Genomic DNA, 27923 nt, shown 5'->3' with positions numbered 1-27923 from the left:
TTCATAGGAACAAAATAGTAAATACACATGTTTTATCTGTTAAGCTGCCAGCTATATAATTTGTGTAAAAGTCTGTTAGCCTAGGAAACCTATTGAAAGATGTATCAGGCAGTGTATATTTAAAAGCAGTGTCTCTTTCCAATACACGATTTTAGGTTACAGATACACTTACTATTAAGCATCATGTATATTTAATATCACAACCTCTACTTCAGTGCCCTAAAAAGCCTTTGTTCATTTTGTTGTTTCCATTATTGAAGAGCTAATATTTGGTTTTCCCACAATTTTGTAAAGTGCAGGCAACCCACAAGAACTTCTAGTTTTAGCTAGCAGTCCTGTGGGACTATGATAATTGTTATGAAATCATTAATTCTACATTAGCAGTTTCAACTGTCAGGTACATATAACAATAATTGCAGTTAATGAATGCTGCTTAACTTATTAAGTACAAAATGAAAACCAGTATTCTTTTATACACAACACGGAGACAGAGTACCATTGATCATTTGTGTATACCACATTGAATATGCTACCATCATTTATTGGTCAGGGTATATAGCCATATTTTTTAAGACTTCTCTTCATTAAAAAAATAATGCAGGGAATTCTAACTCTCTAATTAAAGTGTAATTAAAATAATTAGTACCCAAGGCAATATTTAATAAGAATCTATGTCTATGAAAAAACAATCCAGCAGAACCAAGACTTAGTTCCTTCTTTGGATAAACAAGATTCTTTCTTGTGCCACTTTCTCTCCCCCAAAGAGTAAGTATACTCTTTCATACTTACAAGAGTATGAAAAAGTCCCCAAACTTCCAATTGTTTGAAATATTAGTGTTGTGTCTTTCTCAAACATCTGGGCAGTGAAACTTGTGTACAAAGATACAGCCTATTTCTTGATTTAAAAAGTACGACCTAGATTTCTTGTTTTCAGTCACTCAAAGTAAACTGTGTAGACATTTGCAAGAGCAAAGAGAGAAGAATTTCTGAAAATGTAAGATGCAAAGGTATCATTTTTAGGATCCCAGAGGCATCTGCTTCCAATCAGTATGCTCTGGCCAGTCAGTTGTCCAATGTGAACCATCACAATTAGCTTATATCGTGGAATCATTAAGTCCTTCACCTGGGCTTTAATAATCTAGAAATTAAAAGCAAAAAAAAAAAAAGCCCTCACTTAGTCACATTGAAATGTGAGAGTCTTAATTTTCCTCATAAATATAGTGGATTTAATTGAAGAAAACAGCATGATACATTTTGGATCCTTTTAATTGTTGTAGAATGGTAGCTATAATTTCCTTCAAGCACTGTCCTCACAAGACAGGACATTTAGGGACAAAATGATAGCCCCAGCAAGAAATCTACATTTTCTAAGGCACATGGAAAAATGATAATCCAGAGAATAGAGTTCAATGGATTTATTACATTCTTTGAAAATCTATGTTGAGATGGCTTCCCTTCAAAGAATGTTGGCATTTGAGTTATACCCTCTTGTTCATGTCTAATTAAGGGACCATACAGCTGGAGTCTCCTGTAATATGACTAATCATGAATGCTTATTAGAGAGTTTGTAATAAAAAAGAAAGGAGAGAAAACCTGATGGAGTGCCAGCATTTTACTTGATAAAAATAGAAAGGTATTTAAAGGCCACAGTGTTTGCATTTGATGGCATACAAAGAAGGTGACTTGGGGAAGACAAAATGATTATTAAAATGTATTTTTTACAATAAAAATTTTTAAATAAATGGGGCAGTTTTATACATTTCTTAAACAGAATACATGCAACTGATGCACATAATACTTGTATTAGACAAAGGCTTTTTACACACACACAGACACACATAGAATATGACCTAATAAATATTTTTATAAAATAAAAATAAGCAGTTTTACTGCTACTGCAAATTAATTGCCTTCATCAAAAAGTAGGGGGTTGTGCTTTCAACAAATATTCTCATCATAGTTAACACTTTGGGAAATAACACGCATACCTCAGAAATCGTTTTAGTCATCTGTCTACAGAGCTCTGGTTCATATTTTTCTTCTTGTAGGTAGTTAGTTAACACATCTTTCAGTATATGATTGACAGTGACAACAGGAAAATGTTTGGTAGGACCTGAAAATACAGATGGAATTTCTTTCAAAGAAGTAATTTGAACTCACATCCATCCACCCCATAGCTTAACTGAAAGAGGGGTCTGAGAAGGGAACTAGATCCCAGAAGAGCCATGTGGAGAGGGCTCCCTTAAGAGTAGCTTATGCCCTTCTGTTGATAGATGCAAACAGCCCAAGATGAGCCCAAAGCCAAGGGTTCACACTCCTCTCTTCCTGCTGAAGTTTCCCGATGGCTGAACTTAACCAGAAGGTGACAGCCCGTGCCTAGAGTTGAGTTAGGTCAGCCTCCTGGGGCTCAATTAATAGTATTTTTATTTTGATGATTATATATGAATTGTTCAATTAAATTGAAATCAGCCTGGGGAATGAATGTGGACAAGTAAAACAGAGACATCTGATACGAGTATGAAAATTAACCCCAGTATTTAGTCAGCAGGAATCTCTGTTCTACAGGAGAACAACAAGCAGTTATAAACCTATGAAGGGTTGGTCCTGGTTGCTCTTGCTTCATGGGATCAGAGATAGGGCACCAGCCCCAGTAGGCAAGCTCCCAGACACCTACTGTGTCACCATCCTGTGGATGTTTTAGAAGATTTCCACTTGCATACGCTAGTGAAATGAGGCTAAATTTGAGAGTGGTTTCTCCCTTCCTACTTAAGAAATTAAAAAATGATACTACCAGCTTGGACTAAATTAAATAGACTATGTCCTTTAGATTGGTACCTCTCTTTTTTTTTTTTCTTTTTGCGGTATGTGGGCCTCTCACTGCTGTGGCCTCTCCCGTTGCGGAGCACAGGCTCCGGATGCGCAGGCCCAGCGGCCATGGCTCACGGGCCCAGCCGCTCCGTGGCATATGGGATCCTCCCAGACCGGGGCACGAACCCGTATCCCCTGCATCGGCAGGCGGACTCTTAACCACTTGCGCCACCAGGGAGGCCCTGGTACCTCTCTTTTTCACTCCTTCCTACCAAGCACTCATATGGCATTTACTTTAACTTGACCAGTATCATTCACATGGAACTTAATTTGGCCATGTATTATAGCGACCGTATGCATTGTTCCCTTCAGAAAATAGTAAATTCTTTCAGTGCATATATTTGTCCACCTATGCCTAGTACTCCTCCCTGTGATTTGGGAACGGCATCTCCCAAATGGGAGGAACTGGTCCTCTTCCTACTCTAACCATGTGGTTCTTTAGGCTCTACCATCATTTTCTTTGAGCTCAAGTCCAGGTCATGGTTGATTGGCCCTTGATGGACTTGCCCCAAGCCAGGCCAATTAGAGTCATTTCTTGGAATTTTTATTTTACATTGGAGCTAGGAAAAAAAAAAGTGTCTCTTTTTGGTGTTAAAAGTTATGACATGTGACTCTCAGGAACTGCTGGAGGCTGTTTCTCATAGTGGGAAGGCAGCCAGGCCACGGTGAGAGAAGGAGCCTCACACAGTTTAGGGCTGGAAAGATGGAATCCTGGGGGCACCTGAGTCCCAGTTTCTAGTAGCTCCCACTGTCCAGCTGCACCAATGCCCTTTCTGCACTTTGCTCAGGTTTGTCTTTTTAATCTCATTAACAAGATTCTATTCTGAAAAGAATTTTAAATATGGTAGCAAACTTTTCTTTTCTCACTTCTTTGTGACCTTGGCCCTATACAGCCAGAATTATCTATTGCCTTACTCAGGCTGGGATGCTGAGAGGCAAAGAGAGAGAGTCAATATTCAGCAGTTGACTTCCAAAACAAGCTCCTGAAGCTTTCACAATCAACTAATGCCTAAGCTTTTTTTCATTTCTTTTTTTTAGAGCAAATTTTTTTCTTTAGGAGGAAAAAATGTCTTTAGAAATCAAAAAGCAAAGATCTGAAGAAGTATCAGGATGGAAAAAAAAAAAAAAAAGAAAGAGAAACTTGTCCATAAAAATAGATTTAAGAGAGAATAGATAAAAATTTGGTTATTTAATATATCTGTGTCTTAGCTTCCCCAATAAGGATAGTGATAAGAATTATCACATATTGTTTTTTGTTGGGATTAAATGAGACAAAGTATTTAAAATGCTCAGAATAGTGCCTGCCACACAAAAAAACCACTCATTAGAGCTTTGTTATTAAAAGTGTTGTAGCTGTTATTGTTGCCACCTTATTCTGAGCAAAGAGATAGGGATTGCTCTTGCTGAGAAGGCAGCAAGATGGGCAACAGTGTAAGGAGGGATGTAGTGAGGCCTCCACAGGCGGGAAGGACCCTGTAGGGTGGAGCAAAGTCAGCACTGAGAGACTGGCGGACTCTGTCCAACAAAGCATCTGGTGACAGGGCCTGCTCATCTCATGGGAGTTGAGTTCAAACGATGTCTCTCTCTCTGTTTTTAGATTCTATTTTTCAGTAATTGGCTTCAGGTGGACTGTCTTGATGTGGCAGCAAAGATGGCCCCTTGTGTGACATGGTGCTCACAGTGTTTTTAAAAAATCAGGTACCTCTATAGTCATTGCTCCAGAAAAAGTCCTGTGGAGAACTCATTCCATACTTAATAGGAAATTATGCTGGATGTCATAGAAGGCTTTTCTTCTTAGTGATCTAAGGTGAAGACCTAGAATCAGTCAGTTTGAGAAGCAATAACATACTGAATGGGGAAGCAATTTAAATACAATAGTTCATTTAATTCTCACAGTATCCCTACTTGCAGATGAAGAAACTAAGATTCAAGGATGCTGAATCCCTTGCTCAAACATCATTTATTTAGGAATAGGCAAAATGAGTATTCAGATTCATATACATTGGACCCTACAGCCCGTATTTTCTTCTGTACTCATGTTTCAGTAATTAATTAATGGGAAGAGGTAAGTGGCTTTTATTATAAGAAATATATTTTCATTCTTCCATTCCCCCTTTTTAAAAATTATGATTTATCTCATTCTTGGTGGCTGTAATTACTTAGATATAGGGAGGACAAACATGCTAAACATTTAAGATGCGTTTACATGATGCATGTGAAAAAGTAAACACAGTGATACTGGTGATTGATATTTTCCTCACTCTTCTGGTCAGTATTCATTGTATAGATAGGAGAAAATCTTTGCCAAAGGCCCACAGACTATCTTCTTTCAGAGGCAAAATAAACCCAGAAACAAGTGGAAGTGGAAATACATTTTTGATTATTAACAAAATAGCTAGTTAACTGCTTAAAAAATGGATTGTCATGTATAGAAGACTTTAATCACAGAAGAATAATTCACATGACTTTCTGAAAGAAAATATGGAAAATAATTTATACTAAGCTATTTCTAAAATTACTTTTCTAACTTGCTTCAACACTCATTACTTCTAAAACTGATTAGACAATTTAGTTTATTTGGAGAAATGTTATGAAAATAGATCCTTTTGAAGAAGAAACACAGGGCTTCATATTTAAAATGCTTTATCTTGTGAAAATCAGATTCAAAACCTTCTAGCATGCAGAGCCCAGAGTCATAGGCACTGAATGGCAAAGCTCTTTTAGTTACAGGAAGACCTGACCCAAACTTAGTTTGCCTAACTGAAAAGTCTAAGAGTACACAGCTGGATGTAGGACTTGGTCTCAGGCTTCATGTGAGGGCAAGATGGCCAAAGCTGCCATAAGCCCTTATTCTTTTAAGTTTCAGGATATGAACTGCTTCTTCAACAGCCCAAACAACATTTTCTGAATTGAACCTCAAAGGCTTTGATGGCCTTGACCAAATCCCCAAGTCAGTCACCGTTACAACTCTGAAGCCAGTGTCAGCTTCAGGAGGATACTATGGACCAAAAGTGATAATGATGGCAGTGGTCGGGCTCCCCCAAAGGAAACTGGGTAAGGCTACCAGAGGAGTATAAATGTATCTTGGTTGGCAGGAATATTAGTTGTCTACCATAGGCACTGTGAAAATACCAGTAGACAGACTAATTATGGGGCCTTATAATCCTTGTCTTCTTGGGGATTACTGTAGAAAACTGGCTAGAAGGCCTAATGGGATGTGCTGATGGTCTATAATTTTCTTGAGGTTAACTGACCACAGATGAAACCACTCTGGCCTATGGAGTCTTCCTTTGGTCACTGGTAAGTCTCTGCGGAATTTCTATACAGCAGTAATTATATATGGATCCAGATAATAGTGAGAAGGTACACATTTAGAGAAAACAAGTAGTTCTATGAAGAAATGTGAATGGGGAATGATAGTCACTGTGGACTCCACCTGGAGTATAGGGGCAGGTGCAAAGATTTTTGTTTTCAAAGACCCAAAACCTCTGTGGGAAAAGATAAACATCTCTGTCAACAGGGGACCAGGAATCATTTGCCTTTGCCTTAAGGCTTTTTTCTCCACCCATCAGCAACCTTGGTTGGTTTTGTTTGATAAAACTATAATGCATATCTCTTTCATTTAACTCAAGTAGATATAAAAAACTCCACAAGAAATACCCAATGAACTCCTTAATTCAGTAATACAACTACACCTCAGTGCCACCCAGTGACTTGCTTGGTATTTAGAAAATACTGATAAAGAAAAGTAGGTAATGGATACTGGTCACACTTTGCAGAGGAAGAAATTAAAGCAATACCAAAGCACCCAATTAATTAAGATCCCTTATATTGTGCTAGCATTGAAGATAATGCCAGGTTATCAGATATTATTTTAAGTAAATATCACCCATGAAATTAGAAGTCTTAAATAGGATGGAGTGATAAAATGACACACCCAGTTGGTAGGTGTTTTCCATCTGAACTGCGAGGTGAGAGGCATCATCACGCTGGCTAGGTTCATCCATATAAGACACTGTACTCAGAGAGCTAAAAGCAAGGAGAAAACAAATTTCAACAGTTACTATAACAATAATAGCAAAACACCATGTTGCTCTTAGCAAAAATGTGACAAAAGTTTTATGTTTTCTCTAAAAATATTTCAAGCGAGTCCCCTGTAAATATCCTGGTAATACATTTAAAATCTAAAACATTTTAGAGATGGAAATATTACCAGTGCAGAGAAGTCACTTGGAGCAGGTCTCAAGTGTACTGGGTTGAAGCCCAGTACAGTGCCTGGGGCATTTGATTATCACGAAAGTATTCATGGGTTGTTCCATCTGTGGGCTAACGGAGTATGTACAGTCAGCCCTTCGCATCCAGCGATTCACCCAATCACATATTTCAGTTGGTTAAATCCGTGGATGCGGAACCCATGGATATGGAGGGCCAACTGTACTGCGCCATTTTATATAAGGGACTTGAGCATCCACTGCTTTTGGTATCCATGGGGGGCTCCCGGAACCAATATTCAGCAGATACCGAGGGCCGACTGTACACGTTTCAAAAGTTATTGTCAATTGCATCTCTACTGCAGGTGCAAAAGTCTCTCCTCAAAGTGGACAGAACTCACAAAAGGGACTGGGGATTATGTGAGGAAGCTTAAAATGCTGGGCAACAAGCTCTTTACATACATGGGGGATTATAAGGAGTTTACTATTAAATGTACCTCACAAAATCCCTTTAGTAGAAAAAAGAAAAACGAGAAACTCATCTACATGATGAGAGAAACCGCAATTCACCCAAACTATAGTAATCAATAAGCATCAATCACCCTTTTCAACATTAAGAAAGGGTTTTGGCTTGGTTACCAAGGCAATAAAAGCTTATCCAGGTGCTGAACAGGAGACCCAAATGAAGAGTAACCCCTAAAGTCCCTCCAGCACTACTTAATCAGAGAAAATTCAGCCGTCACTAATGGCAGTCTCAGATCTCTACCCCAGTTCTCTCCACCTGTGAAACGGAGGTTAAGACATATCATTTCAAAGGAGATGATATAACAGTGTGTGTGTGTGCGTGTGTGTGTTTTCAGAGTGATTACTTTTATAAGAAGGCTAAGTTTTTGCTTTAATTAAATGAGAATGAGATATTTGTTCTTAATCTTTGGGGACTTTTTTTTCTCTCTGCAAGGAGTTTTAAATACTTAGTTTTGAGCTGTTGGGAGTTAGTGAGCTTCCTGCAAATTGCTATTTTAAGAAAATCACAGATATTATATTTTAAAAATCATATAATACAATTTAAACAATAAATTAAGGTTTACCCACCCAGCCCAAGAAAGTGATGTAAGACATTATGGCTGCTTTTCCACAATGGATTTCTGGATTAGTGAGTTAGTCTCCATTCTTATAACACCTGCTTTCCTCAGTTTTCTGCTGCCCTTTGAAGTATCAACCAACCTGTTTAGCCACGTTGGCTGCAGGTGTTGTGAGCAGCGCCAAAGATGGTAGCTTCTGCTTAGAAAAACCAATGTTGCATAAACCCCTTGATTTTAAGATAAGCCAGCCTGCCCCAATATTGTATATGCTACTTTTTTTCTGCAAAATATTTTCCATCAACTGTCTCATTTTATCTTTAAAATACCACCTTTAAGGAAGTAAAAGAGTCATTATTCTGCCCATTTCAGTGATAAAGAGAACTGGCAAAGTACTTAACTGCATATACATATAAAAGGCAGACTTAGATTTCAAATACTCTATTTACCTCTGTAACAAAGTTTCATATATGATCATATCGGATAGAATGGAAATAGGGGCAATGACTACCTGAAATAATTAATTGCTGCAATTAAAAGTTACTTGCAGAAACATAAGAAGATGTTAATAAAACCCTATTTCTTTTCTACTAAACGCCATATTAAAAACTCATAAGGGAGAAGTAGAGTTTGTATAAAACTCAAATTAGCAGAGTTAGAAGTCTAACACAAAAAAGCAAGTAATGATTTTTTGCTTTGGATACTCTTGCTTTGGCATTGCCATGTTACTAAAAAAATGATATCCAGTGCAGTTTGTAATATTATCAGTATGATATTGGTAACTGTCATAAGGGCAGCTTCAAAACCCCACTGGCTGAACATTGATGTGCAAATAGAAAGTTCTTTAGAGTGACTTTTTTTTGGAATACTGAAGGTGATTTTGTACAGTGCCTTTTTATTTCTACAGCAATCTGTAAACAGTGTATGCTCATTGTAAAAATTTCAAAGCGTACAGGAAAGTATAAAGAACAAAGTAAAGTTACACAAAAAATTACTAACCTCAGTGATTATCTAACCGCTCATAATATTAAAAAAACTTTTCAGACATGATTTTACATATGGGATCTATTGTAGATGCTGTTTTTTGTTCACTCAGAAATATATAGCAGATAACTATGTCAATAAATAGTAATCTGCATCCATGTTTTAAATATCAAGACAGTATTTAATTTATGAACATACTGCATTTTATTTAAACAGGCCATTTAGGTTGCTTTCAATATTCCATCATTATAAAGAAAACTATAATGACCATTGTGGCAGGGACTGTCATTTGCTCTCTGATGTTGTTCTCTTCTTCCTTGGTAGCAGAACCAGAAGTTTGTGGGAATATTTCTCTCCAAATTGAAGACAAATGCTTCGACTCTTTAGTGCTACTGGGGCCATGTGGCTTATGAGCCAATAAGATGTAAGTGGAAGTTACGGGTGAAAATTCTGAGAGAATTAATTCAACCAACTAAGTCAACCAGCAGGGGCATGTTCATGACTGGACCGTGGATATGATGGCAAGAGCTCAGCAGCTATCTTGGATCTTGAGATAACCTTATGGATTACAGATCAGAAGCTAGAAGACTAGTCCTTCTAGACTCCTTTTATGTAAGAGAAAATATATTTCTATTTTGTTTAAGCCACTGTTTTTATTTTTTATAAAAAGATTTTTATAAGAAGCATTAGATAAAACTGATACAAATTTTAACTGATACAGAGTTTGGAAGTGGGATTCTGCAAGTAATAGAGCACAAAACTTGGAGTTAATTTTGTGGAAGAGATGAGGAGTGAGATTTCAGAGATTTCAGATATTTCAGATATATTAACCTGGCTTCCCTTATCATACAGAAGGAAAATATTTGGTTAGTCTATTGATTTCTGTACATTGGAAATCTGACCATGTATCAACCAAGACTATAATTTCATGTAAGTTATAGAAAAATTTTACTTTTTAAAAAACCCTATTTATGGTATTTTTTGAAACTGATATCTGATAGTTCCTATATTAGAATGAGATGCCTTGGAAGAAGGGAGAGAGAAAAGAGAATAAGTTGAACAGAAAAAATATAATATATATTGCATGAAAAAAGACAAGAAGAAGACATAAAATATTAAAAATGCTTGAAATTACCAATGTCAGTTCAGAATACTGACTTAGAAAAACATGTACATATTTTCTATTGATAAACAGCTTTATTCAAGCCCTTTGAAATTTTTAAAGATAAAAATGTGAGATGTTTCAAAGAGCAAATTTATAATTTTAATTACCAGTGCTGTATTCACAGCAAAACAAATTTATTGGGTATATTTCACATTACACGTGGATGAGTTTCTGTTGCCTATGACCGGGCCTTCCTTAGTTTATAATAATAATCCTTCTTAGATATATGATCTCACTGCGAATGGAATGCTGTAGTTGATTTTTTTAAATGTGAAAAATGGGGGTTTCCCTGGTGGTTGAGAGTCCGCTTGCCGATGCAGCAGACACGGGTTCGTGCCCCGGTCTGGGAAGATCCCACATGCCGCGGAGCAGCTGGGCCCGTGAGCCATGGCCGCTGAGCCTGCGCGTCCGGAGCCTGTGCTCCGCAACGGGAGAGGCCCGCCTACCGCAAAAAAAAAAAAAAAAAAAAAAAAAAATGAAAGAGGAGATAAAATGACATGATATGTGTTCTTGTGGGATACATTTTTAAGAGTAGGAATGATTCTGAAGGACAAAGAATGAACCATGCAACCTGTGAAATGTCTAGCTCTGAAGCGATTGAAGATAATCCAGGAAATGTGACTGACAAAGTAGAACAATTTTGAGTGGGTGAATAGAAAGTCAAAGTTAGTGTCTGAAGCCCACTGTTGGATCTCTTTATCCAAGAGAAGGTGAGGTTAAGGTCAAGAGCAGCTGATGAAACTTCTGTTGCAGCTCCTGGATGAATGCACAGTTCAAAGTCGCATTACCCTTGACAATCATCAGAGAGGTGAGGCTGGGAGTGTGTGTGCCATGGTTACCCCTACAGTGCCATGGAGATCATCAAGGAGTGTCGTCTGTTCCAACAGATGTTCAACACAAATGATAATATTCTTCTTCTTTTTTTAATAGGTACACAATGGAATGTTTCAGCAAGAAGGTAAAGAATACCTTGTTTTAAAAATTTGAACAAACATTTTTCTTTTTGCTGTAAATGCATCTTATGTCTGCAAGATGAAAGCCCTTAGTCACCCTGGACTTACATACTTGGACCTGTGAACCTAACCTGTTTGTATTCAGGAATTAGTATAAAATAATAATTATTCATTCTACTGTCAAAAAATATTTATTGAGTGACTGCTATGTGCCAGGTACTATTCTAGGTCCCTGGCATATAAAAAACAAAAAAACCGCAAAACAACAACAAAAAACAAAAAAACCCCAGAAAACAAAAACAAATTAAAATCTCTGCCCTCATGGAACCTAGTGAAAAGAGACAGAAAAAAGGCAATAAAATACTAAACAGGTAAGTTATATACTACGTTAGAAGATGATAAATGCTACACGGGAAAGGAGAGCTTAGTTAAGGGAGCTTGGACGTGGATGGGAGAGAGGCAGTTGTGTGTAATTTTAAACAGAATGATCAAGATAGATCTCCCTGAGCAAAGAGTTGGAGGAGGTGAGGAAATGAGCCATGTGGATGTCGGAGGGAAGGGTGTGTCGGGGAGAGGAAAGCACATGCACAGGCTTCGAGCAGAAGGCTGCCTGGTATTTTTGAAGAAGTGCATAGAGGCCAGAGTAGCTGGAGAAGAGGCAGCAAGCAGGAGGGTGGAAGGAGATGAGGTTACCAGGGTGTCAGGTAGCTGAACCATGTAGAGTTTTGTGGGCCATCTTAAAATCTTGGCTTTTACTCTGATAAAGTGGGAGCCTTTATAGAGTTTTGAGCAGAGGAATAGCAAGATCCATGTTATATTTTACAATGATAACTCCAAATGTTGTGCTGAGAATAGGCTATAGGGAAGCATGTGTAAACACAGGGATTCCAGTTAGAAAGCTTTTATAGTAACCCAGGGGAGAGATGGCAGTAACTGCTAGGAACAAAATTGTGTCTCTTCAAAGTTCATAGATTGAAGCCTTAACACCCCATGTGAGTATATTGGAGATAAGGCCTGTAAGGGGATGATTAAGGTGAAATGAAGTCGTAAGGGTGAAGCCCTGAACTGATAGAACTGGGCTCCTTACATAAAAGAAAGAAACAGCAGCATTCTTTCCTCCATGCAAGGACACTGTGAAAAGATGGCCATCTGCAAGTCAGGAAGTGGGCCCTCACCAGAACCTAACCAAGCTGGCACCCTGATTTTAGACTTCCAGCCTCCAGGACTGTGAGAAAATAAATTCCTATTGTTAAAGCCACACAATCTGTGGTATTTTGTTATGGCAGCTCAAGCTAATACAGTGACCCAGACCAAGTCAGGGAGTAAGTGGTAAGTAGTCGGGTTCTTTTTAAAAGAAATTTATTTATTTATTTATTTATTTATTTATTTTTAGTTGAGTTGGGTCTTTGTTGCTGTGCGCGGGCTTTCTCTAGTTGCAGTGAGCGGGGGTTACTCTTGGTGGCGGTGCGTGGGCTTCTCATTGAGGTGGCTACTCTTGTTGAGGAGCACAGGCTCTAGGCATGCAGGCTTCAGTAGTTGTGGCATGTGGGCTCAGCAGTTGTGGCTTGCAGGCTTGGTAGTTGTGGTGCATGGGCTTAGTTGCTCCACGACATGTGGGATCTTCCCAGACCAGGGCTGGAACCCGTGTCCCCTGCATTGGCGGGCAGATTCTTAACCACTGTGCCACCAGGGAAGTCCCAGTCGTTGGGTTCTGAATATATTTTCAAAATTGATCCAACGGAATCTCCTCTTGAATGGGAAGGAAGGTAGTTAAAGAGTTAAGTTGTGAGATGTTGAGTTTGCAATGTCTGCTAGGTACTGAAGTGAGGGGTCAATAGTCAGTTATGAGTCTGGGGTTTGGGAGAGATGTGTGGGCCAGAGATATACATCTGGGGGCATAGCACCATGTCTCAGTCACTAGACTGGAGGAGATTCCTGAGGGGCAAGTGTAGGACAAGAGAAGAAGGGGACAAAGGGAAAAAGTGCTCCCTGAGGCACTCCTATATTAAGAAATTGGGGAGAAGAGGAGGGACCAGTGAAGAAGATTGAGAAGGACTGACCACTGCATCAGCAATGTGAAAGTCTTTATGATCTTGACAAGGGCAATGCCACAAGTTCAGGGACAGTCTATTTTGTTCACCACTGCATCTTTGGGACATAGCACAATGCCAGTAACCCAGGCAACAAAAATGTGTTCAGTAAACAAAAGACATGATGCAGTGATGAAGTCATTGTTATTCTCATTTTATAGATAATATATTAAGACAAAGAATATTAAATAGTAGCTAGTTAAGTTAACAGAAGATCAGGGATTCAAACTCAGGTCTAGTTTGATGCCAAAGTTCTATGTAATAATAATAATCAATACTTGCTCTGTTCTTTGATGTGCCAAGAACTATTCTAGTGCTTCCATGTATTATTTTAATAAATTCTCAACATGCCCGAACTGACAGCTATTATTTTTATCCCATTTTATAGAGGAAGAAACTGAGGCAAAGAAGGCTTAATAACGTATGCAAGACCAGCAGATTGTAAGTGCTCACACTGGAATTGACCACAGCCAGTGATGGCAGATCAGGCCTCTGAGTCACCCGTTCGACTCCCTGACTAAGCTCATGCTATTCCATTCACTCCTTCAGAGATACAGTTGACAACGTGGGGGTTAGGGGTGCTGACCCTCTTTGCAGTGGAAAATCCAGTAGAAGTTATGGTCGGCCCTCAGTATCCATGGTTGCATTTCCTCAGTATCCTTGATTCCACATCCACAGCTCCAACCATGGATCATGTAGTACTGCAGTATTTACTATTGAAAAAAATCCACGTGTAAAAAAAAAAAAATCCACGTGTAAGTGGACCTGCACAGTTCACACTTGTGTTGTTCAAGGGTCAGCTGCACTGCAATAGTTAGCCAGGGCTGCCATAATGAAGTACCAAGCCTGGGAGGCTTAAACAACAGAAGTTTGCTGTCTCACACTTCTGGAGGTTGGAAGTCCGAGAACCAGGTGTTGGCTGGATTGTTTCCTTCTGAGAGCCATGAGGGAAGGATCTGTTCCAGGCCTCTCTCCTTGGCTTGTGGACAGCCATCTCCTCCCTGTGTATCTTCACATCACCTCCCTCCAGGCCTGTTGGTGTCCAAGTTTCATTTTCTTATAAGGACACCAGTCACATTGGTTTAGAACCCACCCTAATGAACTCATTTAAACTTAATTACCTCTTTAAAAAAGAGGTAATTAAGTTTATCTTTTATTCCAAATAAGGTCACCTTCAGAGGTATTGGGGATTAGGACTTCAACGTATGAATCTGGCAGGGGTAGTGGGGTACAATTAGCTAGTAATAAATAAAAATACTTTCATGAGGTCTCTAAATTCTAGGGTCAGAGAACCACAGATTATTTGCTCTGTCATCAGGGAACTGTGTTACACTGGCCAGTCACTTTACCACAACAAGCCTCAGTGTCCTCAGTATATGGGGATAATAGGGCATGTATATCCCTAATTGTGCTAGGGCTTCCCTGGTGGCACAGTGGTTGAGAGTCCGCCTGCCGATGCAGGGGACGCAGGTTCGTGCCCCGGTCCAGGAAGATCCCACGTGCCGCGGAGCGGCTGGGCCCATGAGCCATGGACCCTAAGCCTGTGCGTCCGGAGCCTGTACTCCACAACGGGAGAGGCCACAACAGTGAGAGGCCCACTTACTGCAAATAAATAAATAAATAAAAAGAAAAAACTGGTTCTGAAGAACCTAGGGGCAGGACAGGAATAAAGACAGAGACGTAGAGAATGGACTTGAGGACATGGGAAGGGGGAAGGGTAAGCTAGGACGAAGTGAGAGAGTGGCATGGACATATATGCACTACCAAATGTAAAATAGATAGCTAGTGGGAAGCAGCCGCATAGCACAGGGAGATCAGCTCAGTGCTTTGTGACCACCTAGAAGGGTGGGATAGGGAGGGTGGGAGGGAGATATGGGGATATATGTATATGTATAGCTGATTTACTTTGTTATACAGCAGAAACTAACACACCATTGTAAAGCAATTATACTCCAATAAAGATGTTAAAAAAAACCCATCATTTTCCCTTGCTCATATATTATGTTCTATATATTCATAGGTCTACTTCTAACGTTTCTATGTATTCCATTGCTCTATTTGTCTATTTCTACACCTATTTGTTTATTCCTGTATTTATGATTATTTTTACTTACTACAGCTTTGTGGTATATCTTAATATCTGATAGAGTAAATTCCTCCTCTATGTTCACTCTTCAAAGTTAACTTAGTTACTCAGAATTCTTTCCCTACTTATAAAATTTAGGAATGGTTTGTTGAGTTTCTCAAAATGTACAAATGGGTTTTGATTGAGATATGTGCATTTGTAGATTAATTTGAGAAATATTGATATGCTTTTGTGTTAAGCAGTTTCATCTATGAATTATTTCACCATTAATTCAAATCTTCCTTAACAGGAATGCCTTTACCTGGGATCACATTCACAGGGCACTTTTCACAAAGATGCCAATGAAGGGTTATGTACAAAGATGTTTTACATGGCACTGCATACCTTGGCAGGGAGGGAAAACCAATCTGGGTGTTCATCCTTAGGGGAATGGATAAGAGCATGAGTGATGGATGTATATTAAGGACTACTATGCAGCAGTAAGAAGCAAAGAGCTAGACATCCATAGTCACATGAGTAAACATAAAAAAATAAAATTATTGAATGAGATATGAGATTGAGCAAACAAAATGAGATTTAAGGCACAGTACCATTCATGTAAGTAAAAAATGCATATCTTTAAGTACTTGTTCTGTAATTTTTTATGAGAGTCAGTCAGGTGAAGTCACAGAAGGAGTCAGAGGATGGGTTCATGAAAACAGTTTATTATACTCACAGGTCCTAGAGGCAAGAGACACAACATGCCACACAGGACCATGTGGAAAAATGCCAGTGTGGTCAAGAGGCAGAAGACGGGAGCAAGGGAGAGCCAGGGACCTTTACTGGGGTTTCCCAGGGAAAGGCAAAGTGGTACAGGGAAAACAGCTCAGGATTGGCCTGGCCTGAATAATTTCAGTGGGCTCTAAGCTATAGGAAGGGCCCCTAGTTGCCTGGTACTTGGCACTGGGATGATTAGGGTGGAGAAATACTGCCTCCTGGGATGTGTGGGGGGCCAGAGAGAACGGGTCAGGATGCCAGTTGGTTAGTTTGCCTATTAAAGGCATGCTCCCTGCTGAGTCCTTGACTATCTTTAATAACTGGCTACGCCTGGTGCGGGGGGCAGCCTCTCCTCAGCCAGGAAGGTTTTTGAAGATGTCAAAACATCATAATACACAGAAAATTAAAAATATATATAATATAGTATTTAAGTATGTATATTCTTGTAGTATATTTAGTATTTTGTGCATCAGAGTGGGTGCCTATTGGGAGATGAGAGTGGGAGTGAGGATGGGGAAGAAGGGGGTAATCAGGCAAATGAGGGGTCCTACTCATATTAGCGATGACAATGTGCTATGAAATGAGGAATAGTTTCAACTCATCTCGGCTCCTGAGAAGTAAGATAATACATGAGATGAATGGGGATAATAAAAGTACCTTCTCTACTTAACCCACAGGGTTTTAATGAGATTCATATAGATATTGTATGGGATGTATCTATTAAGCACAACTTAATATTAGCTATTGTTTTGGTTTAATTTAGGAACATGGCCAATGCAGTTTCTCAAGCTTCTCTCTCTTTGGAGGGAAGCTGTGTCTCATCCAGATCTTGTTGGGGGATTTAGTTTGATTCAGATGGCAATAGAGCTTATCAAAAGGAGGAAACAGACCAGGCAACATCATTTTTAACTGCACATAAGCGGCTCAAGTAGTATAGGTTGGAATCATTGAATAAATTCGTCACATTTAAAAGGACTTGTTCATTGCCTTTCCCACCAGATTATTTCTGTGTGGTTCACCACCTACTCATTGGTCAATAAACATTTATTTCAAATGAAGCAATGAATGTAATCTTTTCCATTTTTTCCAAAAAATGATTATCATGTGGCTTTAAGTTTACTTGAAAAATGAGATTCTCTAGAGAAGAACAACCCTACAGTTAGTCACCTTTATATGCCTTGCATGTGGCACAAAGTGGAAGCTTAATAAACCTTGAATAAATGAATAAGTGGAAGAATATAATGTGGCCTAACTACTGCATTAGATGCCACCAGTGGGTTCAAGTGGACAGCTCTGAGATCCATCAAAATTCTGGTTCATGATATCACTGTAATTTTGGTTTGAGGCAAAAGAGACTCTTCAGTCTTCAGTCTTAGGCTTGACCTACCAGTTGAACTACTGGCCTCAGAGATAAGAAGGTTGGATATCATGTCACATTATCCTGGGAAAGTAATTTAATCTCAGGCTTCTATTTCCATTTTAAGGATATGAGAGCAGCACATCTGTTCAAATACTCTTTGAAAGCTGCCAAAGCCTGTTTCCAACAAGAAAGACGTCACTGTAAATACCTGCTCTTACCCATGGATGGGAAACAGAAGGTTCTAGTGAATGAGTAGAAGAGTTTAATTGATGCAAGTTACACGTAGATAGCCAATTTTCACAGAATGAAAATTTTTGACTGTAAACAAAAGCCCGTTTTGCCACTTGCTGCTTCTGTAGCTTTGGAGCCTCAACCTCTCTAAGCATGTTTCTTCATTTGTAAGATGAAGATGCTAACAGCATCTCTCTTATAGAACAGGGGTCAGCAAATATTTCTGTAAAATGCCATATAGCAGATATTTTCCACTTTGTAGGCCCTGCACTTCTATTGCAACTACTCAACTCTGCCATTATGGTGTCAAAGCAGCCAGAGACAATACATACATGAATAAGTATGGATGTGGTCCAGTAAAAACCTTATTTATGGATACTGAAAGTTGAGTTGCTTATAATTTTCACATGACAAAAAGTATTATTCTCCTTTTGATTTTTTTTCAACCATGGGAAAACCTTTATACAAAAACAGATGGCAGGTTGGACTTGGTCCTCGGGTCATAGTTTGCCAACTCCTGATACAGTGCATCTCTGAAACTTAAATGAGGTCATAGTGAGGGCTCAGTAAAATTTAGCTTAGCACCCTTATTATTATCAATTATTTAACTGAAAAGCAACAAAATTCAAAATTATAGATAAAGTATGATGACAACTAGGTATCTATAGGAAGAAATATGCCAATGCACTAACAGTTATGATGTTGGGATAGTAAAAACCAGCTTAAAATGCTTCTTTTTAAAGAATAAAGCATAAAAATTACCTCATAATGAAAACATAATTTACATTAAAGAGACAAATCTAAAAACAATTAACAATAATTATATTGAATATAAATTCAATCTTCCTTTTACAATTCAGAAGGCATTTCAGGTATCCATTACGCCCAGGGATCAATGTTAAGCATTAGTTACTTCTATAGAAGACCACAGAGAAACCAAGAACGTGGATGAGCTTATGCTGATCTTAGGCCACATCTAAGAAACTGTTTTCCAAGTAGGTCTACCTCCTATGCTTCTTTGCCCTCCTTATCAGAGTGTTTACTGTTATAAAGGCCAATAAGTCCACAGTCTAATGAGAGATATAGACAAGAAAACACCCAAATACAGTACCACGTAGAAGGTGAAAGCAGCAGGAGCAGAAAGGAAGAGCATCTGACCCAGTCGGAAGTGGAAGCGGTTGTAGTTGGGTAGTTATGAAACCGTGGCTTACATCCATTTCACCTGCCTTCGCTAATCAAGGTTGTTTTAAGACTTGCATGTCCTCCAGGCGGTGCCTAACTTAAACAATAAGATGTTTGCCCAAGTTATTGTTTAGGAACTTGGAGTCAGCTGCATCTAATTCGAGGTCAGCTGATTAAGGCTGGATAGGACCACTGACCCTTCACTGGGCAGACGCTAGTGTCCAATCAGTGACCTTTTAACATCAGAGGGCCCAAAACTCCACACTCAGAACGTGCAGAGGGCTGTAGGCTAGAAACGTCTGCACGGAACAACAATTACTGCATCTTTTCCCAATCACCTTTCCTCACCCTCCCCACACTCCCCACGCCTCATACCACCCTGCTTCTTTATTCTTTGTCCCATAAACTCCCCATCCCCTTGGCTTTGAGGAGGTGGATTTGAGATTTGTTCTCCTATCTCCTCGTTTGGCTGCCTTGCGAATGAACACTCTTTGCTGCAAACTTCAGCATATTAGCGTTTTGGCTTGCTGTGTGTCAGGCAAAATGAAACTGTTTTGGAAACTGTGATCGAGAGCTTCTTGGAGAGTTGGAGATGGAGCTAAATTCTGAAGGAGGAAAAGAAGGAAGCCAGAGTGTAAGACGAGCATTCCAGACAAGGATACCCCATGGGAAAGCAACGTGAGGCAATGGCTGGAGGCAAGGCAGAGCACTGAGGGATTGTAAATATGGAAGGTGGGAATGGCCCAAGAGTAGGATACAAGCAGGATAGTGGGGAAGACGGAACTAGAGAAGAAGGCAAGAGTCCGTGGACCCTTTTGGCCATACTCATGATTTAGGACTGTATCCTAATCCTTAAATTGTTCCTTGACCTATAAGTCTCAGCTATTTCATAGCAAAATGGTAAGAATGATGTCTACCTAGTAGGATTAATGCTGGGGAGATTAAATGACATAATGTATTAAGTCCTCAATATACTTCAGCATATGCTTTATACTATTGAAATTAATCTATTCAAAAAATTGTTTTGAGATAACTTGCAAGTGAAAGGTATATGTTTTTCCAAAAAAACACTGCAAATTCGAAACAATGCTGCATTTGATAGCCACTAAGTTTTCAGAGTTTTTCTACTAGTTGAAGACCCATTTCAGAAAGGAGAATAACCCATACATTCTGGTCCCTGGCAAGGATGAAGACAATGGAAAATAAGTGGGAGTTAGGGTTAGGAGGCAGCCTCCTAAATGGCCCCTGCATTGCAAGAGTGCTTGGAATCTGTTCATTTGCTATTTAATAAAAAATGCTCCAATAGAGGATCCATTCTGAATATTTTGTTTGAGAGTCCCTGTTTTTACTTTTGAAATATATCAAGATAATTATCACTTAAATGTATTTGTTAGTAAAAAAAAAATCTTTCCTCATGTGTTGCTAAAACTATTTTTGTGTTCTTGTTACCTTTTAATTTGTTTTTATACTTCATCAATAAAATAAGAGTGATCTTTAATTCTTCAGATTGGGCCATGTTCTGATTCTATATACTTGAATTTCTAATTTGCTTTGAAAGGGAAGAAGTAAATGAAACTTAAGCAAGTAGGGATGATAGTTTAGTTTTTGGATAAGAACAGTGCTTTTTAAATCATGGGACCAGGATTTATGTCAGATTATTATTATAATATTTGCTTCTAAAAAGTTGAATTTAAGCTAACAATTATTTTAAAATAATTAAAAAAAACTCTTACACTTAAATCTTGGAAATAGCAGCCAAAATGACTTAGGATCAGAAGCAAAAGCTATAGAGGTTAATTATTCTCCCAGCTTTACTTCTGATGTGCACTGAGATTGCTACTCCTTTATATTTCCTATCTGTAAAAGAGAGAGTTTGTACAGGACTTGTAATCCACAATCATCTAGTGTTGAAAACTAGAATTCTGAGTAAGTGTATTAATACATTCTGAGAGCAGAACAATTTGGTTTCAGAATTCGAACGTAAATCTCTTCCAGTTCTTCTGGTCTCTGTTCCAACAGACACACCAGCTCCTGCTTCCCAGTCATGGGGATTAATATGCTACATCTTTCTTTCTTTCTTTTAAATTTATTTATTTATTTTATTTACTTATTTTTGGCTGCATTGGGTCTTCGTTGCTGCGCGCGGGCTTTCTCTAGTTGTGGCGAGCGGGGGGCTACTCTTTGTTGCGGTACGTGGGCTTCTCATTGCGGTGGCTTTTCTTGTTGCGGAGCACGGGCTCTAGGCACGCGGGCTTCAGTAGTTGAGGCTCGCGGGCTCTAGAGCGCAGGCTCAGTAGTTGTGGCGCACGGGCTTCGTTGCTCCGCGGCATGTGGGAACTTCCTGGACCAGGGCTTGAACCCATGTCCCCGGCATTAGCAGGTGGATTCTTAAGCACTGCGCCACCAGGGAAGCCCTGCTATATCTTTCAATCTTGTAGAAACTTTTAAGAAGGAAAGTTTATAATATAAATTAATTGACCTCTGCATTGAATAATTTGTTTGGTTTTCCTCCCGATGGCAGTCAAAAAAAATGCCATGAAACTATTAAAAATTAATTCATCTTTTTTAGGAGAGCAAATGCAATATGTAGCAAGAGCCAAAAAATGTACTTATTATCCTTTGACCCACTAATTATACTTCGGGGAAGAAAACAATCAGAGACTTCTTATATAGTAAAAAATTTAAAAAGTGGAAACAAACTTAAAATGCTCAATGATTGGGGAACGGTTAGCTAACCCAGAATTATAAGCTGACAAAATATTGTATTATGTAACCATTTAAAAGGATATGCACAAAGACTATGAAAATACATTACAAAATTTGTTTAAAATAATGCTAAATGCATTGTATATGTATATATTGATTAAAAAATGCAAAAATGATGTATTCATATAATATTGAGGAGAAGAATTCAGGAGTCACTTAAGAAGTAGCTGGTTTACATTGCATATGACATTCTTTTCAGTAGATGAGTTTTTGGGATAGTCTCTGAAATAGTAAAAATGCTGCTGTGATCAACTTATCACTTAAATTTCCTTGTTCTTTTTCTCTTTCTTCTTTTTCTTGGTGCACAACACAGTGATTTAGTATTTCTGTACATTTCCAAATGATCACCACGATAAATCTAGTTACCATTTTTTCTCGTTCTTTTAAAAAATATGGCCCCCAAAGATGACCTAAACCTTGTACTTGCCCATTTTTCTCCTTTTTTATGTCCCAAAGGAAGTGCGTTTTTTCCCTCCAGATAAATATTATGAACCTGTTTATTAAATAATTTAGTGTGTTAATAGACATCCAGTCACTCACTCTTTGGTGCGCCCACGAGGCTCTTTCCGCCGGAACTCATGGCTACTTAAAGAAGACACACTGCCCCTCTTCTTCAGTAAATGAGCCGTTCTGTCTTTAGCAATGTCTGACATCATCATAACCTATGGAAGAAAACTTCTGTAAAATACTGAACAAAAGATCTGAAAATATTTTTGTATAACACAGAGACTCATTCTAAATAAAGTACACAGATACTTTTTTTTAAAGCATTTTTGAATAGGAAAGTGGGGTTTCCTTAAGAGTGATTTTTAGTGTATGTTGTTATTCTGGTCAGTATAACTGGAAATATGATAACTTTAAAAAAAATTTCAGAATTTATTTATAAGAAGTAGAGACTTTCTTTTTTGTTTCATTTTTATTTTTTGGGTTGCACTGCATGGTATGCGGGATATTAGCTCCCTGACCAGAGATGGAACCCGCTCCCCCTGCAGTGGAAACACGGAGTCTTAACCACTGGACCACCAGGAAAGTCCCATCTGATAACTTTTATTTATGCAATAGCATACTTAATTCACACAAGCATATATTAAGCTTCAACAAAAATACTTAACTGCAGAAGAGGTTAAAGTCACTGAGAAATGATAGCCATAAGTAGAAGAACGATATTATCCTACACCAGAAAACAATATTTTTATTGCCTCCCCAAATTTAATCTCAATGATATTTTGCTAATTAACATTTGTTGTTGTTGCTATTACTTTAAAAATTAAGGGGCCTCCCTGGTGGCGCAAGTGGTTGAGAGTCCGCCTGCCGATGCAGGGGATACGGGTTCGTGCCCCGGTCTGGGAGGATCCCATATGCCGCGGAGCGGCTGGGCCCGTGAGCCATGGCCGCTGAGCCTGCGCGTCCGGAGCCTGTGCTCCGCAACGGGGGAGGCCACAACAGTGAGAGGCCCGCATACCGCAAAAAAAAAAAAAAAAAAAAAAAAAAAAAAAAAAAAAAAAAATTAAGATGAGCTGCTTCTCCAAAGGGTATTTTTTTTTCAAGCAACAGTGATTTATTTTGTAAAGAGCAAATAGAACTTTTAATGAGGTAATTTATTGGAAAACCTACCTCCTCTCACAAATGATTGTGAAAAAGCTGGTAGTAGGAATGGACTTCCCAGAACTTGGACTATAACTCTACTGCCCTATTGCCTACATACAAGTTTAGACATTTCATTGGAATTATTTTATAATCTGTAAATCTGAGAGCCCTAACAGGGAGACACTGTGCTAGGCACTGAAATAGAACTAAAACAGTCCCTGCCTTCAAAGAGCTGGCAGTTGAAGTGGGTAGGTCAGACAAGAACACAACCTAAAACCCCAGTGTGTCAGTGTCAGGGCAGACAGAGGCAAAGGGTACTGAAGGGCACACAAATATGGCAGAGGTACTGTGTGTTAGGAAGCGAGGCAGTGTGGGGTGTGTGTGATTGTGGACCTGTGTGTGAGAGTGTGTGTACGTGGGTGTGAGCATCTCTATGTGAGCATATATATGTCTCTGTGGGCATGTACTTGTGTGTATGAGCATGAGTGTGTCCCCATGAGTGTGTGAGGCTGTGTGTATGAGTGAGTGTGTACATGAATGTGTGTGCCTGTGTGAGTGCCCATGTGAGCATCTGTGTGTATGAGTGATTATCTGTGTCCTGAGTGTGTGCCTTTGTATGTCGGTATGTGCACCTTTGTGTATGATGTGTCTGCGCACTGAATGCATGTGTGCTTGTATGTTTGAGTGTGTCTGTGTACATGAGTGTGCCTGTGTGAGCGTGTATATGTGTGAACTGAGCCTGTTTAAGTGGGTCATTCAGGTTCCAACCTTAAAGTGACACAGACAGACCTCGGTCTGCTCACCTGTTTCTAAAGCTGCCCCACAGGCCAGAATTGGGACCTGGAGGTCCAGAGGGGCTGAGGCCGCCGGTGTCGCCAGACCTCAGGCAGACTGCTCAGAACTCAGGCTGCTCCACGATCGGACCGGCTGGCCACTGCACTTGGCAACACCGTAAAGCCGAGACACACAGGCGGGTAGGGAACAAAAGGCTGGGACCTGCTTCCAGTTCCAAAAACTGGGGCCACTTTTTTCTTATTTCTTGGAGGGAGGAGGAATAAGGCATTAGAGAGAGAGGTCGTGGACAAGGCAGGCAGCCCATTTCTAACACAGGGCCCTCCCGGCTTAGCCCCCTCGATCCTCGAACTTGCCTTTTGCCTCGGCCAATCTTCTCTGCTCCTGCCCAGCCGCGCTGCGGAGAGGGCGCACTTACCTAAGGCTGTGCTGGAGATGCAGACGCGAATCGGCCGGGGGCCTCCCAGACCACGGGCTCCTCCGCTGCCGGGACCAGCGCGGGGTGAGGCTCCCGCCTCCCAGGCTTCCCTCTGCCCGCGAATGCCCGCGCACTCCCCCTGGACTCCGCGGCCCGTCTCCAAGGTGACCTTCTCAAACAGAGTCCTTGGCCCGCCCCAGGCAGACATAGTCGTTGCGTAGTCCTCTGAGCCGCCTAAGGATGTGGAGGATCTCCTCGTCACTGCCCAGAGGGGGCTGCCCTGAGCCTGGCTGTGCCTTGGGGTGGCCGCGAGCTGGAGAGAAACCGAGTCGTTCTATAGCGAGGGGGACATCTGGGAACTCAAGGGGCAGCCCTGAGAGCCCTCATCAGTTTCCTTTTGCAGTTGTCAGGGGCAGGAGTGGGAAATGCTGCCGGTTCCTAGGACGGGAAATGCGAGGTACACAGAGAAAGGAAAGCACCGCCTTCCCTTTCCCCGATCCCTGATGCTGCCTTCCACCACCCCAAGGCACAGATGGTTGATAATAGAGCTCACATTTACCAGGTACTGGCAAACAGTTTTAGTTTTATCTAGTCCTCCCAACAACTCTTTCAAGAAAGCATTTTTGGGACTTCCCTGGTGGCGCAGTGGTTAAGAATCTGCCTGCCAATGCAGGGGACACGGGTTCGAGCCCTGGTCCGGGAAGATCCTAGATGCTGAGGAGCAACTAAGCCCGTGCGCCTAACTACTGAGCCCGCGCTCTAGAGCTCGTGGGCCACAACTACTGAGCCTGTGTGCCACAACTACTGAAGCCTGATCGCCTAGAGCCCAGATTTCGCTACAAGATAAGGCACCACAACGAAGAGTAGCCCCCGCTCGCTGCAACTAGAGAAAGCCCGCGCGCAGCAAGGAAGACCCAACGCAGCAATAAATAAATAAATAAATAAATAAAGCAAAGTAAAAAAAAAAAAAAAGAAAGCGTTGTTAGTCCTTTACAGATTTAGAGAATTGAGATTCTGAGATATTGAATAATATGCCCAGGGCCGCTTGGAACTCATCGGCTTACCTTTTGGGCATTACAAACTTTCACGTTACACTTTCCTTGACACCACTCTCCCCAATCCTTAAAGTTTACGAAGATATGAAATGGAGGCTGTTTGGGGTTGAGAACCCACCTGACAAAACTAATAGGCCCTTCCTCCTTAATAACCATCCCTCTTCTAACCCCAGAGCCCTTCCCCCAACCCAAAGCAAACAAAACCAGACCCTGAAGGGACCTTCACATAGTGGGCAATCATTGGAAATAGAAAAAGATGGTGCCCTAAGCACCTAGCTTGGTGCATGTCCATTAAGGAGTGCTCAGTGCAGCTAGAATTGGCTGTCAATAGCAATACATCTGCATAACGGTAGAGCACATAAGGATTAGGATAGCATTGGAGAAAGAGCATTAACATTTTCTGGCCCGTCTCGATCCCTATTCACATAAAAATAGGAACAGGAAAGGATTGTTGACTATTTACTATATAATAGTTAGGAACTGTTAGGTGACTGATAAATATTATCTCATTTAATCTGTTCAGTGACCCTAGGATAAGGGGATAGTAACTCTATTTTTTTAAGATAAGGAAATGAAGAATCATTGAGTAACATGCTCAAGACTATAGTTAAATTATAGAATGAGATTTGTCCAACTCTAAAGCCCTTGCACTGTGCCAGACCTTCTGCCCACCATGCCCACCCTAAATATGCAACGAAGTTTTCCAGAAATGTGGTAAAACTTTAAGAGCCTGGTAATAAAAGAGGTTCACAACTCAACTTATTTTTATGTTTTTCATTTATTTTCCAGAAAAAAAAATCACATTTAAATAGTAACTTACTTATATATTTGATCTTGTTCTCAAGTATAATTAAACTTTGTCCTGCAGTGGGAACCCTAGTTGAAGTAATGTGCCATGATAAATAATTGCATATTCAGGATTTTGTGAAATGGGTGATTGGGAAAATTATGAAGGAAAAAACACTTGTAAAAATCATTATTTACAAAAAATGATATCCACACCTTTTCTATTTTATAAGGCAAGTAACATTAAAATGTTCTCATGGTTATCTTCAAGAAGTCAATATTACAATTTCATAACACCATTGCTCATCAGAGAGCTTTGGGCAGTTCTGTGAAGGAACAAACCCTTGCTTTTTATTTGCTGGTTTTTTCTTGAGCACGGCACATAAGCAGTAAAGATTTCATCACAGCTACGAGAATTAAGTATTCTCTATTGAATTACACATGTAGGAAAAGGAGCCAGCCATCAATATTTTAACTAATTTAAATAGTATATTTGAGTATTTTACCCCAGAGTTTTTTTTTTTAATAAAGATTTTATGCTCAAGGTATTTTGTGAAAATATGTACTCCATCCAAGGTCATAAAGACATTGCTTACTTTTGCTACAAAGATCATGGAGAACTCTAAATAAAAGCTACCACTAACTCAAAGTATACACTAACAGAATTTTCTTTAAGAAAGACAGCTGACTGAATTTTATTACCTTTAGAAATACAAGAAAATTTCTCTGAGATTCTTTTCCTAGTTTCTCTTATTGTTAAAAGTACAAAAAAAAATCAATGCCTTCCATTGCCATTCGATCATTTCATTCATACAGATCTTTTCCTATGCAAAGTGAAAAAAAAATCCTTTGTATATTGAAACCCAATACTCTTCAAACAGTTTAAAAAGCCAGCTCTACAAATGACTGCTGGGCCTGTAGTGAAGTCCTACTTATACATGAGATTAGCATATCATACCAACACTTGGCTTTTTCAGGAAAAATTATTCAGTGGCAATTTTCCAACTCCCTTAGAATGAGAGAGTGACACAGGAAGAGAGAGAAAACAGGGGCCAGTCTCTCTCACACATGTCCATTTAACAAAGCAAGAGCTAAATACTGAGCTGCAAAGCCACAGCTATAAAAATGATCATCCTATCATCTCATAAGGAAAAGAAAAAACCTGGCTTTGGACCTTGATCGCAGTGATAGTCATTTGGTGTTTTTTTTTTTTTTTTTTTTTTTCGGTACGCAGGCCTCTCACTGTTGTGGCTTCTCCCGTTGCGGAGCACAGGCTCCGGACGCGCAGGCTCAGCGGCCATGGCTCACGGGCCTAGCCGCTCCACGGCATGTGGGATCTTCCCGGACCGGGGCACGAACCCGTGTCCCCTGCATCGGCAGGCAGACTCTCAACCACTGCGCCACCAGGGGAGCCCCATTTGGTGTATTTTTAAAAAATATTTTAAAGTAATGATGTATGAATAACACTAAAATTTGTTTTGCCAAAAGAAAAGAAAAGAAACTGTCATTGAAGTAATATACAACTGAACAAATGAGATGGAATTAACATTTGCA

General features: G+C 39.8%; 1 protein-coding gene across 1 annotated transcript; it reads right to left on the bottom strand.

Annotated features, from left to right (window-relative positions):
- Positions 1-934: 934 nt before the first annotated feature.
- Positions 935-22390, bottom strand: DYNLT5 (dynein light chain Tctex-type family member 5). The gene is made up of 4 exons (XM_060084400.1): positions 22272-22390; positions 6806-6897; positions 1989-2113; positions 935-1138 (listed from the first exon to the last, which is right to left on the bottom strand). The coding sequence occupies exons 1-4, from the start codon at positions 22388-22390 to the stop codon at positions 935-937; spliced, it is 540 nt and encodes a 179-aa protein (XP_059940383.1).
- Between the last annotated feature and the right edge of the window lie 5533 nt (positions 22391-27923).

The sequence above is a fragment of the Mesoplodon densirostris genome, chromosome 2 (genome assembly GCF_025265405.1).
Source record: "Mesoplodon densirostris isolate mMesDen1 chromosome 2, mMesDen1 primary haplotype, whole genome shotgun sequence".
Classification (NCBI taxonomy): domain Eukaryota; kingdom Metazoa; phylum Chordata; class Mammalia; order Artiodactyla; family Ziphiidae; genus Mesoplodon; species Mesoplodon densirostris.
Note: the sequence above shows the minus strand (reverse complement) of the source record. Positions and strands in the feature narration are given on the sequence as shown.